We start from the raw sequence: 20,760 nt of genomic DNA, 5'->3' as shown, positions 1-20,760 counted from the left end.
CAAAGGAGCCAGACAGACTCGAGGGTGTTTGAGGGACGACCACAGACAAGCTCTTGGATCCCCGTGAGCCTCTGTTACTTCTATAAAATGGAGATTACCTTCCTCACTTCCTAGGGTTGCTGTTGAGAAGAAATAAAGTCATTACAGGAAGCGCTTTTCAAATATAGCCCTTGTTACAGACTAAGCCCTTGATAAATATCAGCTATTGTCACTATTATATTCATTCCATAGAAAAAACTGTCATGCCAAAGGTATTGTATAAGACGCAGCGAATCACAGCCAACCAAGAATTTAAAGATGTTTTTACATCAGGGTAGGGGGAACCTAATCATTGCTGAGAGTCTAGCATTCATGAGGCACTGATAAATGCCTCTATATTTGAAATTTTTAAATGAAAGCATAGTACTGCAAAGTAGGTAGTTTTTTGTTTTTTTTTTTTAATTTTTCTTTTTTTTTTAAATTAATTTATTTATTTATTTATTTCGCTGTGTTGGGTCTTCGTTTCTGTGCGAGGGCTTTCTATAGTTGCGGCGAGCGGGGGCCACTCTTCATCGCGGTGCGCGGGCCTCTCACTATCACGGCCTCTCTTGTTGCGGAGCACAGGCTCCAGACGCGCAGGCTCAGTAGTTGTGGTTCATGGGCCTAGTTGCTCCGCGGCATGTGGGATCCTCCCAGACCAGGGCCCGAACCCGTGTCCCCTCCACTGGCAGGCAGACTCTCAACCACTGCGCCACCAGGGAAGCCCCAGTAGGTAGTTTTAATCCCACTTTATAGATGGGGGAACTGAAGTTCAAACAAGTCAAAAGGTTACCCCAACTCAGCAGCAGCACAGGGGCTGAAATCTAGTTCTATCTGTTCTCAAAAACTTTTAACTATCCCACTTACTTTAGAAATATGTGTCCTGTAGAGAAGAAAATAAACCTAAAGAAGAAAATTCCTACAAACCTAGATTTCAAGATCCAGAATAGTCATTTTAAATGTTATACATGTAATGAGTATACATTAAATGTTTATACATAATACTGACATTTATATCCTGTACCATTCACAACTTCAGATAATTTCTGATGGATGGGACCTTTCACTGGCAATTTAGATTTCTAATTGTTATTACCTTAATTTATTTTAAAGCATGAAATATAGGTTTTTTTATAAGGAAATTTATAAGAAAACATAATCAAAAGTTTTAAAATGAATAAATCCTAAGGGAAAGAACTGAATTAGCATTTTGAAAAGAGTAAAAGAATATGGATGATGGAGAATAAAAAATAGAATAAGATAAATGGGTTTTCCAGAGGATAGTTTTTTTTTCTGTTTTAAGGAAAATAAGGTATAAAGATATTTTCATGTAACCAGTATTTCTTAAATACTATTGTAGATTACTAGTTTTTTAATGCAGCATCCTCTCCACAAGGATTTCTTTTTTTTTTAACCAATAGCTACCTTGATATTGTAAGCAGCTGAGGGCAGAGAACGTGTCTTAATCACTTTTGAGTCACCAGTATCGGGCACAGTGCTGATTTAGACACTCACCCAATCCTGGAGAGTAGGCAAAGGAGGAACCTCATTATAATATATAGCTCTCGGGGGGTGGTGGTGGTGGGATGAATTGGGAGATTGGAATTGACATATATACACTAATATGTACAAAATAGATAACTAATAAGAACCTGCTGTATAAAAATAAGTGAATAAAATAAAATTCAAATTAAAAAAATAATATATAGCTCTCTGGAAGAAAGCTCTTGTTAGTCTGTTTCTTCTCCCCCAAACTTCATTAATGTTAATCTCCTGGGGGAAAAACTTAAAGAGGAGCGTTTACTTTGGGGAAAGTTCTGAGAAAGTAACAATATTTTAGGAAGAATACTGAATATTCTAAGAGAGTGTTGTCCAATAGCACTTTCTGTGATGATGGAAGTATTCCATACCTGTGTGATCCAGCAGTCATCACTAGTCACATGTGACTCTTGAGCGCTTGAAATGTGACTAGTGCAAGTGAGGAAGGTAATTTTTAATTTCGTATAATTAATTTCAAATAGTCACCTGTGGCCAGTGGCCACCTCATTAGACACTGCAGTTCTGACAAAAACACTGGATTCTAAGAATATGTTCTTCATTTTTGAGCACAGATTAGAGTATCAGGCACAGGCAGATTTTTTTTTTTTAATTTTAAGGTTTATTTATGGAATGGATTTCCATGATTTCATCCTGACATGTCTTCATTTTGTTTTTTAAATTTATTTATTTATTTATTTATTTTTTGGCTGCGTTGGGTCTTCGTTGCTGTGCGCGGGCTTTCTCTAGTTGCGTTGAGCGGGGCCTACTCTTTGTTGCGGTGCGCTGGCTTCTCATTGCAGTGGCTTCTCTTGTGGAGCACAGGCTCTAGGCGTGCGGGCTTCAGTAGTTGTGGCACGTGGGCTCAGTAGTTGTGGCTCGCAGGCTCTAGAGCGCAGGCTCAGTAGTTGTGGCACACAGGCTTAGTTGCTCTGCGGCATGTGGGATCTTCCTGGACCAGGGCTCGAACCCGTGTCCCCTGCATTGGCAGGCGGATTCTTAACCACTGCACCACCAGGGAAGTCCCTTCATTTTGTTTTTAATAAGCCAATTTTCAAATAGGAAGTTAGTCCTATCTTTGCTTAGACAAATGACGCCCCAAACACTGCCACACTAGGGGCATCTGTCCGATGTTTTAAAGAAATGATGATATAGCCCTATCCTGGATTCTACATGTTATCTTGGAAATAGTGGATAGAGTTTCTTTGCTACATTTTTTAAGACCAGATAAAGTTTGGTTCCATTTTAGACAATTAAAAGGAAATGCAAATACTTCCAAGTTTAAAGAATCAAGCACTGGAGGCCACAAAAGGAAAACTGAGGACTAAATTTTCAAGTCACCATGGTTTTCTTCATATATTAAATCTATAAAAGCAATAATAATGAAGGAACCAAGACATACATTTTATAACTGAAGCTCAATTAATCAGATTTCATACCAAGCTCAAGCACCACTAACCACCACTCTTGTCCTGTCCCCAGAGAAACTTAGCTCTGATTGGAACATCCCTCCTCTAAAAACAGACAGGCAAAAATAAAAATCAGTCTGTCTCTAAAAATCCAACCCTTCTTTTTCCTTCAAGGTCCAACTAGTCAAACTTCTCGTGGGGAGAGAAGCGTAAGCATGGTTTAGGAGGTTTCATGTTATTTCTACCCTCAACACTCTGTGCCCCTGGATAGCTGTTAATTAGCAAGATAAAAATAGTACATAAAATAAGCCAGTGACCAGATCACTCAAGACTTCCTTAAAGAAAAAGAGAAATAAATCATTCTACTATTATTTTATTTATTCTATCAATTTACCCAGTTCATAACAATTAAGCCTTATCTGTCATCTATGGCAAGTGACCCTTGATAATTGCTGTCTTATTATGAATGTCTCATTTTAACCCTCTTTTCCATAAGTGAACTTTGTATGTTACTTTATAACTAATCTGTATTCTACTTTTATAACTAGCCCTGTTGCACCCTCTTCTCTGAAAATCTTAAAACCCAAGTGTTTAGAAAGCATCTTAGCCAGTATTTTATCAGTGATTTTTTTACCGAACAACACAATTGTAAAGATTAGATTATGGTTCTATAGTATTTTAAAACTTGCAAAGCCTTTCCATGTGCACAATCAGATTGTAACTCCAGGGAAAGACAAGTCCAAGGAGGAGGATAGTTTGCCCAATGTGGTGTGGTCGTTAGGATCATGATCTGTGCATGTCACACAGACTGGAATTCCCATCCTGGCTCCACGGCTTACTAGCTTTGTGACTCCGAGAAAGCCCTCGATCTCTCTAAGCTCATAGAGGACTGATGGGAAATAGATGAGCTAATATGTGTAAACTTCTCAGCATGATGTCTGACACATGAGAACCACTCTTAAAGTTAGCCATAGACACGGCTGCCATGTACAGTCGTGCAGGAGAGCGAGGGGGGTTAGAAATCTTGCCTCTTCCACTTCCCAAGTCATCTGCTCTGACACTGGCCTTCAGGACAAAGGGGCACCTTTATCTAATTTTTTCAAAGCTACTGTCTAGTTGCCCACAGGGCTGTGTCCACTCCACATGGACGCTTTTCCAGATCCCACAAGGACACCTCCAGGGCTAGTGGAATCCCTGGTCACAGTTGATGATGGTTACCCCATGACCACCACCCAGTCAGGAAATAGTAAGCAGACAGACCTAGACTTCCAAAATCTAGACTTCTGACTCCAAATCTAGCTGTTTTTCTACAATACTCTCTTGCCTCTGTATCTTCTCAAATGAAGGATGCCTAAGAAAGTGCTTTGTGTGGAACAAAAGGTGACATGACTGTCAGCTGCTATTTAAATTTTCCATTATGAATCAAGGTACCCTCCTAGTTCTTTTTTTTTTTTTTTTTTTAATAAATTTATTTATTTATTTATTTATTTTTGGCTGTGTTGGGTCTTCGTTTCTGTGCGAGGGCTTTCTCCAGTTGCGGCGAGCGGGGGCCACTCTTCATCGCGGTGCGCGGGCCTCTCACTATCGCAGCCTCTCCCGTTGCGGAGCACAGGCTCCAGACGCGCAGGCTCAGTAGTTGTGGCTCACGGGCCTAGTTGCTCCGTGGCATGTGGGATCCTCCCGGACCGGGGCATGAACCCGTGTCCCCTGCATTGGCAGGCAGATTCTCAACCACTGCGCCACCAGGGAAGCCCAACCCTCCTAGTTCTTGTATGACTCTAAAGGACATGGCGCATATTCAGGAAAAATTGTCATTGCAGAATAAGGTGGAATCAAGAGTTATTTGTGGCACTAGCAACCTCAGAGATAAAGGCATCAGTGGTTATGCTAATGAAGCAGGTGTGTTAGAGCAGCTCTATTGAAATAACAGGCTAGAATGACACAGAGGACAGTTGGTCTGGGTGTGAAGAACCTGCTGCTACCACTGAGGTATCATGTGGCAGGAGCAACTTTTCTCTTTGGCAGCAGACATAGATCTTGTTCTAGCACTTGTTCATTCATGTTTTCTCAGGAGAGAAAGATATCGCAAAACAAAAAAACACTCAATCTGCTCCCCACAAAAGCATCATGTTTAAAATGCACCAAATTGAATCCACTTTGTAAGTTTAATTAAAACCTTACTTGAGTTAAACTCACAAAGTTCAATTCAACATGTTTAAAATTGTGCCTGCCGGTGGCGGGGGGGGGGGGGGGACGGGGACGGGGGAGGGTTGGATTGGGAGTTTGGGATTAGCAGATACAAACTACTATATATAGAACAGATAAACAATGAGGTCCTACTGTATAGCACAGGGAACTATATTCAATATCCTATGATAAGCCCTCATGGAAAAGAATATGATATTTACTAGTAGAAGAATCCTTCCTCCTTAGAGATCTTAAGAACTGCTCATAGAAGTAGTTGAGCACTGAAAAGTGAAATATGTAGTTTTACGTTGTACACAGCACCATCTGTTGGGGAAATCGATTAACAATTTTGAAAAATTCTGGAGGAAAAAGGAAAAATTGAATTTAACCAAATCAGGACTGTGGTTGGGGTGTAAGAAAAAAATAGAAAAAGCGAAAAAGCCCAAAACTATTAATTAAACCATAACAAGATGCTAATCTGCTTTCAGTCCACTGCCATAAAACTTATTTTAAGTGGATTCAGCAATGCCCACCACATGCATAACTGGGCCAGAACAGTTCCCTCACCCCTACTAGTCAGGAAATGAAAATGGGACCAAAGCAGATGAGCATTAATAATGCCAAGTTTTATATATGTCTGTGTAACGTACTTCTTGCAATTACATGTCTTTATGAAACATTAGTGGGTCAAAAAATGACATGAGACACCCTGTCCCATGTGTCAGACAGAGTGGGGCTCTGTGCCCTCCAGGGACAGTGAAGGGGTCTGAGAGGCCGGATGTTGGCTTCCGTCACCTTTAGTGTTGATGTGAATAGAGGCCGATGTGCCAGACACGGCAGGTCTAGGCCCCTCAGAGCTCAGTGCACTTCTGTGTTTGCTGCATAGGCCGGGTTACGGATTGATGGTGTTTAGCTTTAAGACATTATATACGATCCTGATTTTGAAGATAGGATTATATAAATTGTTTCTTGTCTGGATATAGTACCGATGGTTAAACGAAGGGTTGAAGAAAGTTTGTAAGGGGGCTAATTGCCTGCAAGCCTTTTCATTTGCACAAGTGGAAAAGTAAGCAGATGTGGAAGAACATTTTTCTGGAAAATAACAGGGAGAAGCAGATGCAAGGAATACAAGGCTTCTGCAATCATGGAGGAAAACCTTAGAATGATTATTCCAGCATGGCCAAACACACCCTCTCTCACTTCTCTGTTTCCAGGAAGCCTTCCCTAAACCCCAGTCTAAGTTAGATCCGCTTGGTAAATACTTCTATCGCACTTGGCCTGTCTTCTTCTGTAACAAGCAACTTTGAACTTTGCTCTCTTCCTTAGTGGACTGTACAGTCCATGAGGGCAGGAATGGCTCTGACTGGTGACAGTCATTATGCCCAATGAATATAACAGCCCTTAGCAGTGTTGTCACTCCATCATAATTTGTTGAAGAAATGAAGAAATGAATGAGTTGTATCCAGGCATGTGCTGCCACTCTTGGCAATACATTTCCTCAATAATTCGGTGACCCATACCCAAGAGAGGAAGCACCTTTCTAAAAGAACGGATGCCACAAACAAATGGGGAGAGGAGGTCTGGGAAGCAGGAGAAGGGCACGTAATGATTAGGAATTAGTTTTCTAAAAATAACTTTAAGATATATGATTGTCAGCAATTATACAGATTGCTAAAACTGGAGGGAAAAACAAACAGGTATATCATTGTGTCCAGACATTCTTCGTCATTAGCACTCAATTATTTGAGCAAATCTGAATAACAAAGAAGATCCCTACCTTGGGTAGTTAAAGATGTAAAATAATGCTGATCCAGACACACGTATAGCAGATGCCAGAATTCAATAAGAATATGAGTTAAATTACTAAAATTATGGGACCTTTCTGTACTGTCTTTGCAACTTCCCATGAATCTAATTATTTCAAAATAAAAATTGAAAAGTTTCCTACTGTGTTTATGTTGAGGAAGAAGGGTCAAGTATATCATTTGAGGGTTTTTTTCTGTAACATCAAGGGTGGGCTTGTTCCAAAAGTTGCATATTTAGATGGAGCTGAACTTTAATTCCAAAGAAATGAATGTCTATAATTTTCTGAAATATTTCAGTGAATATATTACAACTGTTCTATTGTTCCACATATTCTACAGCCAGAGTTAAATATTATAAATTTATCTTTTATTTCCTTCATTTCCCCCAATTTATCTGCTACTTAATCTTCTATGATTGGTGATATTTTCCCTTAAAAACTGAATGAAATTAAAATGATAGCAGTTCCGATTTATATACCTGTAGAGATGCAAAACAGAGACAGTGTGATTTAAAAAAAAAAACAACAATCCAACCTTAGATCTGCCACAGACTGGCTCTATGGCTCTCCTCTATCTCCAAGGTTGTATGACCTTGGAAAGAATACGTAACCTAAATTATTTTGTCAACAGAACTGTGCTGGTGGTTTTGTATCATTTATTTGTCATATCCACCCCAGAGGTAAGTTTTCTTATCCTGATCTTATAAACAAGTTACATAGGGCTCAGAGTTAAGGAACTCCTCCAAGATCCAGGCTCACTGGTTTGAGAACTGGATTTGAACCAAAGGTACCTGTCTACAAAGACTTTCCACAGACCCATACTAGCTAGCATGCCCTTTTGAATTCTGACATTCTAAGACTCCCATTTTTTCCCACCGCTCAGTATCAAATACTCCATTCTTAGAAGAGCAAGCTGAGAGAACATTCACATGACCAGAAATGAAACCCTAGATAAAGAAATCATCCTTTGTGAAAACTCCAGGTTGTATTCCTTCTATAGACTGTTCACACTCAAACCTGACCAGATCACAAACAGCCTTCAGAAAACAAATTCCATACAGGAAAGAGAGTCGTGGCCCCATTGGACCAAGTTATCAAAACATTTTGTGCATGTAAGAGTGAGGCAGAACTAATCAGTGTGATCATTTGAATGCTTTTAAGAAAAACTCATTTTGTGGGAACATGATTTCAATCCTGTTATTTATGATTCATTGTATTATGACCTTCACACCCATTCATATTTGCAAAGCATTTTATGATCCTTCTTGCTCTGTTGCAAAATCTGTTACAGAGAGTGCTGTCCCAACTTTTACAAATAAACTAAAGGAGTTACAAGGTACTTAAGAAATTTATCATTCATCAGCGAGGCAAGAATGCTGCAGAACAGCAGCTACCATTTCTTACAGCAGAAAGTGCCACTATCTTGAGAGCTTTCTGCTCCTGGAGTGGGCCAGCAAGAAGTCATGTCACCTTTTGGACCAGGGTGTTTGCACATCTATCCATTACTCATCCATTTATCAACCACCACTCACGTGCCAGCTAGTCTGCAAAGACACTGTGTTAAATGGTGGTTGGACTCCATGTCTGTGTGATTTCATCTGTTCCCCCAACCTGGTCTTAGGTTCTAATCTCAGCTCTAAAGCAGACCAGCTAAGTCAGTTTGGGTAAGTCACTTAACCTCTCTGAATCTCAGACACTTACTTTACCAAAATGCTATGTGGGCAAAATAGTAATTGACCCTCCACAAAGTAGACATGCAGTAAGTATAAATTTTAACCTTCTTCCTGGCCAAACCTATTTCAGAACTCATCTCTCTCTTTTCCCTGTGGGGTGTGTGTGTGTGTGTGTGTTTGTGTGTGTGTGTGTTTGTGTGTGTGTGTGTGAGAGAGACAGAGAGAGAGAGAGGAAACTTTACTAGTAACAAAAAGAGAGAAAGAGAGAGGGATCCAGGGTTCTTTCATAGTCTGAGCATTATGAATCACCCTGAAAGGTAAAAAGCTCTTAATATTTTTTTATGTCCTTGCCTCCTTTAATTCTATAGCTAAGGAGTGGTTTAGTATATCCTTTTAAAAATAAAACTATTTTAAACTAGTAGATATTTATTGTTGCCCCATAAGCTCGTCTTCTCATATTGAAACATCCTTGAGTTGTTTTTCATGGGATCCTGTTGTCATATTTTTAATAATTTGGGTTCTGGATTTTTAAGGACAGATACAGGGTGAGAGTCTACTAAGACCTCGCTTCTCAAATGTGTCAAGTCATAAAGTACCTGAGTTGAGTATGGAAATTTCAGGTTCCACCCCTGGCCTACCAACTCAGAATCTCCATGAGAGAAGCCTAGGAATCTCTGCTTTTAATAGGTAGCGCTGGTGTTGCTTCTGACCTGGCCAGTCTGGGGCACACTCCTCTAGGAGCTAGGTTCTCTGTGGGTAGGAATATGATCCAGGCACCATGTTTGTGGTGCACATTATTTTGTTGAGTTTATCTCTGTATGTAAAGGGTGGGAACAAAGCACAGATTCTTGGTAATATATTCCTGCTTCTCTGGTCTAAGTAATAGACCATTTTAAACTCCGATTAAATTCAGTCCTGGACAGAACAGTGGCATTGTTCATTTTTACATGATCAAACTTCATTCCTATTTGCCTGGAAATCTGACTTTTTTTTTTTTTTAAAGGAACTTTTTATTTATTTATTTATTTATTTATTTATTTATTTATTTATTTATTTATATTTATGGCTGTGTTGGGTCTTCGTTTCTGTGCGAGGGCTTTCTCCAGTTGCGGCAAGCGGGGGCCACTCCTCATCGCGGTGCGCGGGCCTCTCACTATCGCGGCCTCTCTTGCTGCGGAGCACAGGCTCCAGACGCGCAGGCTCAGTAGTTGTGGCGCACGGGCCTAGTTGCTTCGCGGCATGTGGGATCTTCACAGACCAGGGCTCGAACCCATGTCCCCTGCATTAGCAGGCAGATTCTCAACGACTGCGCCACCAGCGAAGCCTGAAATCTGACTTTTTTTGATATACCTTTTTAGTTTACAAATAGCAATATAGCACAGTATACCATAGTATGAATATATCATAATTTATTTAACCTCCGTCCTATTGATAGCCAATAAAATCTTGTGATAGATGTCCAGGTCATAAGCATTCTGTAGTGACTTTACTGGTTTTCACCTCCTCCTCTTGCCTCCTCACATTTACCTACTTACCTACATCATTTACTTTCTTATTTATGCAGATATCCTAGAGTGTAATGGCCCAGCCTTCAACTGTAGCTCTTGAAAAGATTATAAACCAATATTTAATATTAGTATTTTTACATTTCTATTAACTTTTATTCTCAGAGGAAAAAAGTTAAAAATATTTTAAGTATACATATATACAGAATGTAATCTGGTTAAGGGAAGATATCTTTTCTCCATTTCATCATGCAGAGGCCTGGGAATATGAGTAATTCTAGAAGGTGTATGATTCTACCTAAAAAATGGGGCATGGAGACGCCAATGCCTAATATCCACACATTAGTTATTCCATTAGGTTAAGCCTTATCTTTAAAGTACCCGTTAAAATACACATTGAAGGTCAATCATTATGCAAGTTTTAATGGTGACAGAGGAATTGCTAAAAGCTTCAAAACAGAGCGAGTACTACAACACAGAGGGTCCCTGAGTCACTGGCAAATCCTGAAAGATCTGAGAAATTCAGTGTGGACTTAGAAATCTGAGCTTCTGCATTTACCACTCATCTGCTGCATCTGAGGGGTACCCCCTCACCTTCTATTTGGGGTGGCCTTAATGCTTCATCCAAGGTAAGACGGCATAAGTGTGGCCAGGCGACCTCTACTACGCCAAGTGTAGTTCTTCCCAATCCACTGCTATTAGTTTCCGGGGGTGATACATCTGTCTCTACCTTAACTCCTCACAAATGTATGTGCACACACCCAAACACACACACAAGCAGCTGAGAAGTGCACATTATCACAATTCCTCCGAAAGATGCCTCACTCCCACCGGGAGGTCCAGAATAATCTTTTTTTTTTTAATTTTTTTTTAAGTACATTTTTTTTTAATTAATTAATTAATTTATTTATTTTTGGCTGTGTTGGGTCTTTGCTTCTGTGCGAGGGCTTTCTCTAGTTGTGGCAAGTGGGGGCCACTCTTCATCGCGGTGCACGGGCCTCTCACTATCGCGGCCTCTCTTGTTGCGGAGCACAGGCTCCAGACGCGCAGGCTCAGTAGTTGTGGCTCACGGGCCCAGTTGCTCCGCGGCATGTGGGATCTTCCCAGACCAGGGCTCGAACCCGTGTCTCCTGCATAGGCAGGCAGATTCTCAACCACTGCGCCACCAGGGAAGCCCCAAGAATAATCTTGAGTAAACTTAATACTCACAGGATACATGCTTGTTACATGCAGAGTTAGGAAATCTGTCTTGTTTGAAGGGTGTAATTTCATGGCAGAGTCCACGTAAACTGCTTGCACTATGCTTGCATAATCACATAATCACAGGTTTACAGCTGAAATTTAAAAAAGTATCTACTCAGCTGATGGTGATGAGTTGCACAGCAATTTAAACAAATTATCAGAACTTTTTCAGTTGCAGCATGAGTTATGAACTCCAGGAATTCAGACTTAAAATAAGCCAAATCATGGGAAAGGAAATATATCTGCTCTGTATGGAAAACTTTTATTCTCTATCAATTGCTGAACAGGTGAAAACTTCCCCAGAATATTTTCCTGAGCAAACTTTGATTTCTTCCTGTTTTTCTATACTAGCTTTTTTTTTTTTTTTTTTTAAATTCTTTACCTTTGTTTTTGTTTCCTTCACTAGAGACTCAGTATTTAGGTTTTGACAGAGCAGGGGGGAAGGAGATGGTTAGAAAACAAAAAGGACCAAGATTCCAGTTCCATTTTTGATCTGGGGTGAACCCTATTTCTCTCCTAGTTGACAATTAATTTGGTGGTGGTTAATCTGTAAAATGAGAAGATGTCTCTGATCCAATTACCTAACCATCCATTTTGCCATTCTGCACATTTCTGTGTGGAATACGCCACTATCTCAGCCCTGTGTCTAACAGAGGCGGCAAACGTGTTCATAGTGGAGGGACGGTAGGCATGTGCTGTAGGTATCAGAGGAATGAAAAGAGGCTTCTGTGAGTAGCAAACAACAAAAGCAAAACCAACACCCCTCCTTGAAGTGTGGAAACCTCCCCTTTGTTTTGTAGCAACTAAAACCACCCCAGCTACGTAAACCCAAAGGTAATGCTATCTTATTTCCCACCCTATTCTCACCTCCAACTCCATTTCCCAGTGTTAATAGCCTAGAAGGTTTTGTCTGCAAATTTCTCTTATAAAAACTTACAAACAGGGACTTCCCTGGTGGTGCAGTGGTTAAGAATCCGCCTGCCAATGCTGGGGACACGGGTTTGAGCCCTGGTCCGGGAAGATCCCACATGCCGCGGAGCAACTAAGCCCGTGTGCCACAACTACTGAGCCTGCGCTCTAGAGCCTGCGTGCCACAACTACTGAGCCCGCGTGCCACAACTACTGAAGCTTGCATGCCTAGAGCCTGTGCTCCGCAACAAGAGAAGCCACCGCAATGAGAAGCCCTCGCACCGCAACAAAGAGTAGCCCCCGCTCGCCGCAACTAGAGAAAGCCCGTGCGCAGCAACGAAGACCCAACACAGCCTAAAATACATAAAATAAATAAATTTAAAAATATATATATACAAACATACAGATTACACCTTTCCTCTAAAAAGGATGAGAAGCCCGCACACCACAACAAAGAGTAGCCCCTGTTCCCCGCAACTAGAGAAAGCCTGTGTGCAGCAACGAAGACCCAACGCAGCCTAAAATAAATAAAATAAATAAATTAAAAAATATCTATATACAAACATACAGATTACACTTTTCCTCTAAAAAGGATCATACTATGCACGTTGCTCTGCCTCCTGCTTCCTTCCTGACTCTATACATGTCAATCACTACCTGCCAGGCTCCCTCCCTCCCTCCGAGCTCACCTCTCCTGTCACCTCCTCAGAGAGGTGTTTCCTGATCCTCCCCACCCCCACCCCCAGTCACATTCTATTTCCTCCCCTTGATTTATTTTTTTCTTCCTATGTGCTCAGTGGTGTGTGCCCTTCCCCCCTTCCCCCCATTAGAATGTAATCTCCCTGTGAGCGGTGACTTTAGTTTGCTCTCTGCTGTACCCCTGGTGACTAGACCAGGGCCTGCACATAGTGGGTCCTCAGTAAATATTTGGTAAATGGACGAATCTGAATCCTCCTCTTCACTCGCTGCAGGAGTGCTGAGAGTGTGGATGAACCGTGACTTATCTAACCAAGCCCTTACTGATGGGCATGCAGGCTCTTTCAAGCTTTAGTCATTACAAGCAATGCCACTTTGCCTGTGCTTTTGTAAGAAAGACGTCAGAGAATGGGATTGCTGGGTCCAAGGGTAGATGCGTTTTCATTTTGAATAGAAGATGCCCAGTTACACTGTCAAAAGATTATTGCCATTCACACCCACCAGCAATGACTGAAAGCATCTGTTTTCCCCCAGTTTTCTCTCGACAAGATATTGGTCTTTAATCTTACCAGGAGGTGGGTGTAGCAGGAGATTGTATCTTGTTTGAATTGGTATTTCCACGTAAATTACCGAGTTTGAATATTTTAATATAAAGTTTATTGGCCGTTTTCTGTGAATCGCCTGTTTATAACATTTTGCTAGTTTCCATTGGCTTCTCTGTCATCTTCTTATCAACTTGTAGCTGCCATTGATATTGAGCATATTAGTTCTTAATTTGTCATGTGTGGCTATTACCTTTCCCAGTCTACCTTTTGTCATTCAAGTTTATTATTCTTGTCATAGAAAGCTTTACATTTTTATATAGTCAGAACTGACTTTTAGGCCTCTGGGTATCCAGTTTTGAGTAGGAAAGTTTCTCCTATTGAAGGCTGAAAGGTATTCTCTTGATTTTTTTTGATAATATTTTAATTTTTTAAGTAGTTAAGTCTCTTGTCCAGCTGGAATTTTTATTAATATATGATAAGATATATAGTGATTTAGCTTTGTTCTTCCACATAGATGTTTGATTATGTCAACACTCTTTTAAATAAACCATCTTTCCCCCACTGAAGTTTAAATATGACTTTGATTTAAATATACTAAATACATAATACATACATAAAAGTAGATATATATGACTTACACATATACTATATATATATGTGTTTATGTATACACATATATAAAGTTGAATCTCTTTTTTAAAATTTATTTATTTTTGGCCACGTTGGGTCTTCGTTGCTGTGCGCGGGCGTTTCTCTAATTGCGGTGAGCAGGGGCTACTCTTCGTTGCAGTGCACGTGCTTCTCGTTGCGGAGCAAGGGCTCTAGGCGCACGGGCTTCAGTAGTTGTGGTGCGTGAGTTCTAGAGCGCAGGCTCAGTAGTTGTGACGCACGGGCTTAGTTGCTTTGCTGCATGTGGGATCTTCCCGGACCAGGGATCGAACCCATGTCCCCAGCATTGGCAGGCGCATTCTTAACCACTGCGCCATCAGAGAAGTCCTGATAAAGTTGAATCTATTTCTTGATTCTCTGTTTTTGTCCCCCTGACCTATTTGTCTATTATTATCTATTTCTTATATTCTTATATGTCTCTGTATATCTTTTATTGTGTTACTTCTAGGTTAAGTTTTCAAATCTTATAAATTCCCCCTCACAAATCTACTTTTCCAAAATACTCTTGGTTACTCTCAAATATTATTGCATATGATTTTTTTAAATGGTTTATTTCAATTAAACCTACCAGAATTCTGCATAAAGCTGGGCTTTTGAAAGAAACCCATCTGGCTGCACCACGGGAGGTAGACTGGAGCAAGGGGAGGCGAGTGACAGGGAGATGGTTAAGGGGTGCTGTCGGTAATCTACGCAAGTTGAAACGGGGTCTGAACAAGGGGGTGGCAAGAGAGCAAGCCATTTCCAAGATAGAATCAACTGGACTTTGACCTTTGGATGCGAAGTATAAAGTCAGTCAGTCAAAGCTATTAGACTGGAGGACTGGGCAAAGTGTAAAATAAATCTACCAGAGTTAGGACTACAAGGCAAGAAGTAGGTTTGCAGGTGGACAGAAGGGAAGAAGATGTGTCCACTTGTAAATAGGTTGAGCTTGATGTATGAGGGCCATTGATGAGCAAACAGAAATTGGTGATGATGATACAAATCATTTGGGTAATTTTAAAATATTTTAAAGAGGTTTTCAAATAAAGTGCTAGAGCCTTTCACACATACTTAAGTGCTTACTTTCTTTTTTTTTTTTTTTCCTTACTTTCTTATGAGGCCTTACTTTTTTCTGACTCATTCTTACTTTGGGCATCTTGAGGGCAGGTTATTGTAAATAAGCACAGAATTAAGGTATCCCTTCTTGAAGAGTAGAAATTTGTCCAAATGTGGTAAAATGCCAGTTTTTGAAAATGTTTATTCCTCTTCAGTAGAAATATTTTTCTACAAATACTGTGCATGAATAGCTTTATAATATTTTTGCAAAGCTTGGTATTATTTTAAGGTCACTGCAGTTTTCTCTTTATCATAAAACTGTTTATACTACTGAATCTACATAATTTTAACTATCAAAATTACACATCAGTTTGTCTCAAGGTATTGGGTAGATAGGCTTATTCTCATGGCTTTTTCATTCATTTTTCTTTTCAGAACTTGATAGCCCAGAAGAGTTAGGGAAAAAGCGTATCTGCAGGATTATCACTAAGGATTTCCCCCAGTATTTCGCAGTGGTTTCACGGATCAAGCAGGAAAGCAATCAGATTGGTCCTGAAGGTGGAATTCTGAGCAGCACCACTGTGCCCCTCGTCCAGGCTTCTTTCCCAGAGGGTGCTTTAACCAAAAGAATTCGAGTGGGCCTCCAGGTAATGTTCACAAGAAGTTGTTCTCCTTGGTACACGGAGAGAGCATGTGAGCATGTCCTGCTCTGAAAACTGTTGTCATGACTCAGCCTTATGATATATTGCTAATCGAAGCATTTGGGCCATTTTGGGAATCATTAACCTGTTTTAAATAAAAAGTATTACGTATAAAGTTAGCATACTGGCTCATAAAAAAAGGTACATATTATAGGGTTTTTCTGTTTAGATGTATCACTTGGTTTCTGATGAAAGATCATTTTTTTAACCATAGGTTATTGGTCTCAGTATGTGGAGCAACAAAGCACCAGACAGCACATATACCATTAAAGAAACAAATTATATTTGATTTGGTTTATAATATGCCACATCATAAAAATCTATAATAGTGAAACTTGCAAGCTTTCAGATTTTAGTTCAAGTAAATCATAAATGCTGGGTTTTAACCAAACCAGTTGGAACTTGTTTTGGTTTGGAAAGCTGGCTGGAAATCTTGGCAAGAATGGTCTTTCTTCCATGTATTCATTTCTGTTAGAACTTAACCAGTACTTTTTTTTCTTATTGAATAAGGAAAATAACCTGAAATAACTTAATTTGTGTTGTTACTTAATATAGTAATTAATAGTTTAACTGAAAGTTCAATAAACATTTGGAGCTAAAGATACCACCTTACATTTCAGTAGTATGAAGTTCCCTTCAACTGTCTCCCACATTGAATATTCTACCAAATTGCAAAGAAATGAAAAGAATTGTTAGACTAGAATTGATATCCTTTGAAATCTTGTACGCCTTTTTGTTACTTAACTCTAGAAACCTCAATAAAAATTGAGGGTACAAGTTGCCTTTGTAATATTTTACTGAACGCCCCGCATAGATTTAAAATATACTGGACTCAATATTTGTTGTCCCTTGGATTAGACTGAGAGGTTTCTCTGCCATGAGACCTGACTCCCTGTCTCTTTCATGCAAGCCCATGCCGTCTGTGTTCTACTGGGAACATACTCCAGCTGTAGGTCCTGCTACAGTGTTAGGTTGTTTTTGTTTTTGGTTTATGCCTTCCTGAAATAGTGAGAAGGGATGAAAAAGAAAGACTTTTTTTTGCCCCATAAAATTTTTAATAAGATTTCTTTAAAATAACAAAATTTCTGGAAAGTTATGTTCTCTTCCATTTCCAAATGCCGATAAACATATTGAAATGTTAAACTTGACTCAATAAAATATCTAACATAAAAAAAGACTGACAATACCAAGTGTTGGCAAATATGTAGAACAACTAGGACACTCACACCTGCTGGTGAGAATAGAAACTGGTACCGCAACCAGCATTTTGGAAAACATTTTGGCAATTATGTCGTAATGGTGGTCATATGCGTACCAAATAGCAATGTGGCTCTTACATATATAACTACCAGAAACCCATACATGTGGCCATCAGAAGGCATACACAAGAATGTTAAAAGCAGAAGAAAGACATTTTTTTGGTTGTTGGTTTTGGTTTTTTTCTCCTCAGTTAAAAAGTCAACTTTCTGATAAGAGGAAAATGTCCACTTTCATTTAAGGTCCTTTCTCTCGTCTCTAGGCCCAGCCTGTTCCAGATGAAACTGTGAAAAAGATCCTTGGAAACAAAGCAACATTTAGCCCAATTGTCACTGTGGAACCAAGAAGAAGGAAATTCCATAAGCCTATCACAATGACCATTCCAGTGCCCCCGGCCTCCGGAGAAGGTGTCTCCAACGGGTACAAGGGAGACACCACACCCAATCTGCGCCTTCTCTGTAGCATTACAGGTTTGGTTAAGTTGTTGCTGTTTTTGCTATTAATGCTATAGCATTCGCAATGATTCTGTACAAAGATGGAAAACCTCTGAACATCCCTGCCAACATTATAAGAGTAGAAAAAAAAAAAGAATAAAACATTTTACTTGACCATCACCTCATCTCTATTATCTCTGTAATTATTTCTTTAAGATGCTGATAGCATGACATTTTTCAGTGGTATCATTTTTCCTGCTATTAAGTTTAGTGTTAATAGTAGTGCTTTTTTAAGGTGATTGAGGTATTATTGAATCTACTGGAGCATCTAGGTAATCTCTCGGTGACTGAGGTAACAGACCTAGCAACACCCTTTAGGCTATAGGAAATTGGATGGACTTTGGGGGAAACAGAGGCTCCCACAGAGCGCCAGGAGTAGGGAAGAGCCAAGTGAGTGTATGATTCTTCTCACCTACTCTATTCACAAGTGTAATCCAATAGACTAAATATGCAGGACTTAGGTGAACACATTTTGTGATAAGCACCCGGAATCCAGAGCTCATTCATCATTTGATTAACCTAACATGAGTTTATAACTTAAAGAGGTTTTCCTGTTTGTTTGTTTTTTTCTGAAGAGTAATTTTAATGGCTGGTTCCCCTTTTAGCCTGGAAAATTAAATGATTCAGGAAGTATAAAATGACCTTCATCTTAACTTTCCTGATAGTTGTTGACTTTTTTAAAAAATAAAAGAATTATACTATCTGAAACAACAAATCTTTGCACATGTAAATTGTGGCTTAAAATGAATGGCTTAAACTTGTGTGCCCCAAGTATCCAGACAAACAGAAAAGTAATTTTTTTCCTAACCTAATATTATCTTACAAGGTCACTATAAGCTGGTAAAAGTATGAAAGGAGAGTAGAGAGGAGAACTATCTTTCATACGTGTCATTAATGAAAGCGCTGAAGTTCTGCGAGTTACTGGCTATACAGAAAGAACAGGATGACGTTAAAAATTTCACAAGGAGCATCTCCCATAATAAAGTCACATATCTGGTGTTGTTCTCTCAGGGGGCACATCGCCTGCTCAGTGGGAAGACATCACAGGAACTACTCCTTTGACGTTTATAAAGGATTGTGTCTCTTTTACAACCAACGTTTCAGCCAGGTATGCAAACAAAAGGATTCCAAAAAGTACTAGGAATTATTTTTATTACCTTTTGGAAAGTAAAAATTGTTGTGCTCAATACCAGTATGATTGTTCTGTAAAATGCTGATGGTGAAGTTGGGCCTAACTCAGAAATTTTAAATTCACTTGGATGTCATTTTATCCGGTTCTCACAGGGAGCCATAAGGTGGTAAACTTGCTTCTTAGCAATTCATAAAAACAGATAGGATCTTCCTTTCTCTCCCATTTTCCCCCATAAAATTCTTGTTCCTTCCAATGGTGAAGTAATAAACTCTGAAGCAGGAGTAGAAAGGAAGGCTTATCATGGGTATGTGTAAGAGGGGAAAAAGAATTTTATGGAAAAGAAAATAGAGGAGAAAAATCCTTAGCATTTTCTTAGCAAAAGCATAACAAATAATAAATATAGGGTTTCTGTATTTGATAAACAGAGTAAATATCTTTGCTGTTTGTTCAAATGAACAAGTTAATGTTTTGGTTTAGTTCCTTTATATACTCTTAATTGTTTTAATGGTGAATTTTTTTAAGATTTGGCTTTGAAATCTCCTCATTTTTTTACTTCTGATATTGTTTTGTTTGTGTCTCCCTCAGATTTTGGCTTGCAGACTGCCATCAAGTTTTAGAAACTGTGGGGTTAGCCACACAACTGTACAGAGAATTAATATGTGTTCCATATATGGCCAAGTTTGTCATTTTTGCCAAAATGAATGATCCTGTAGAATCCTCTCTGCGATGTTTCTGCATGACAGATGATAAGGTGGACAAAACTTTAGAGCAGCAAGAGAATTTTGAGGAAGTTGCAAGAAGCAAAGATATTGAGGTACCTTGTTTTCAGCAAGTTCATTCAGTTACATTCTCCAGACATCGAGTTTTATTTTGAGGTCATTAATACAGCATGTACTATAAATACCAAATACATTATTGATTTTAGTTTTTGTTTTAAAATGTGATACAGATTCACTCTCTAATTATTTTAAATGTCTTCGAGGTTATCTTAGTTGGTTAAAATGTAGTACCAATGAATCTAGGTCGTGGTCGCGATTTTCCTGTGGCTACTTGAGTTATTTTCATGTTCACTGTCTAGACACATCACCATGATTTTCCTTTTTCAATCACTGGATAAGTATCTAAGAGTCCAAAAAAACTTTCAAACTCTATGGATAAGTGGTTGATATCAGGCACTTTCTCAAATATGTTTAAAGTTGGTAGAATAGAAACAAATCTATAATTCTGTCTTGTACATGTCCATGTTACAGTTTCCAATCGCAATTACTAACTGTGAACCAATAGAGTTATTTTTGTGGCAAATAGCACCATAGAAGTAATTTCCCAATTAGAAGACAAATGTGACATAGAAACGTGTCGGTCTTTTAAAGTTATATGACTTAAAATCTCAGAATTCTTTCCATTTAACATTAAATTATGTATTTCTTTTACTCCAAAAGGTGCTGGAAGGAAAACCTATTTATGTTGATTGTTATGGAAACCTGGCCGCACTTACCAAAGGAGGACAGCAACTTGTTTTTAACTTTTATGCTTTCAAAGAAAATAGACTGCCATTTTCCATCAAGGTAAATCACCTTCAAGAGAGACTCTGTGGATTTTTTTTTTACATGCTCTTAAAGAATAAAAAAGATTCTAATGATTTATTCAGTTGGAAATATCCCACCAAACTTAAATTCATAGGAACAAAGTCAGATTTTTGTCCTAGTTCTACCTGAGTGTACTTTTGAGCCAGGAAAGCTTTATAATTAGTAAAAAGAGTCTCTACCTTTTAAACAGCTAAATGATCATTTATATTTAGGCAAATGTTTGTAAGACCAAGCAATCTAGAATAACAAAATGCATCATATCTGGAACGCTCAGTAATCAAATAATGGATGAAATCCAAATTGAATGTTCAAAGTTTCATCTTTATTTCTGGGGGAACCCAGGGACATTCTGGAGAGACCAT

The 20,760-nt window shown here is 39.1% G+C and overlaps 1 protein-coding gene across 1 annotated transcript in view; it reads left to right on the top strand.

Annotated features, from left to right (window-relative positions):
- Nucleotides 1-4,750: 4,750 nt before the first annotated feature.
- LOC309622170 (ankyrin-3-like) overlaps nt 4,751-20,760 on the top strand; it is a gene marked incomplete at its 5' end in the record, with an annotated part of 67,825 nt that continues 51,815 nt past the window's right edge. The window contains 6 exons of the mRNA XM_082409298.1: nt 4,751-4,862; nt 15,625-15,875; nt 17,449-17,656; nt 18,692-18,788; nt 19,398-19,626; nt 20,252-20,377. Coding sequence (XP_082265424.1) covers nt 4,751-4,862; nt 15,625-15,875; nt 17,449-17,656; nt 18,692-18,788; nt 19,398-19,626; nt 20,252-20,377 — 1,023 coding nt within the window. The remainder of the gene's footprint in view (nt 4,863-15,624; nt 15,876-17,448; nt 17,657-18,691; nt 18,789-19,397; nt 19,627-20,251; nt 20,378-20,760) is intronic.

The sequence above is a fragment of the Balaenoptera borealis genome (genome assembly GCF_965194805.1).
Source record: "Balaenoptera borealis genome assembly, contig: HAP1_SCAFFOLD_1709, whole genome shotgun sequence".
Classification (NCBI taxonomy): Eukaryota; Metazoa; Chordata; class Mammalia; order Artiodactyla; family Balaenopteridae; genus Balaenoptera; species Balaenoptera borealis.
Note: the sequence above shows the minus strand (reverse complement) of the source record. Positions and strands in the feature narration are given on the sequence as shown.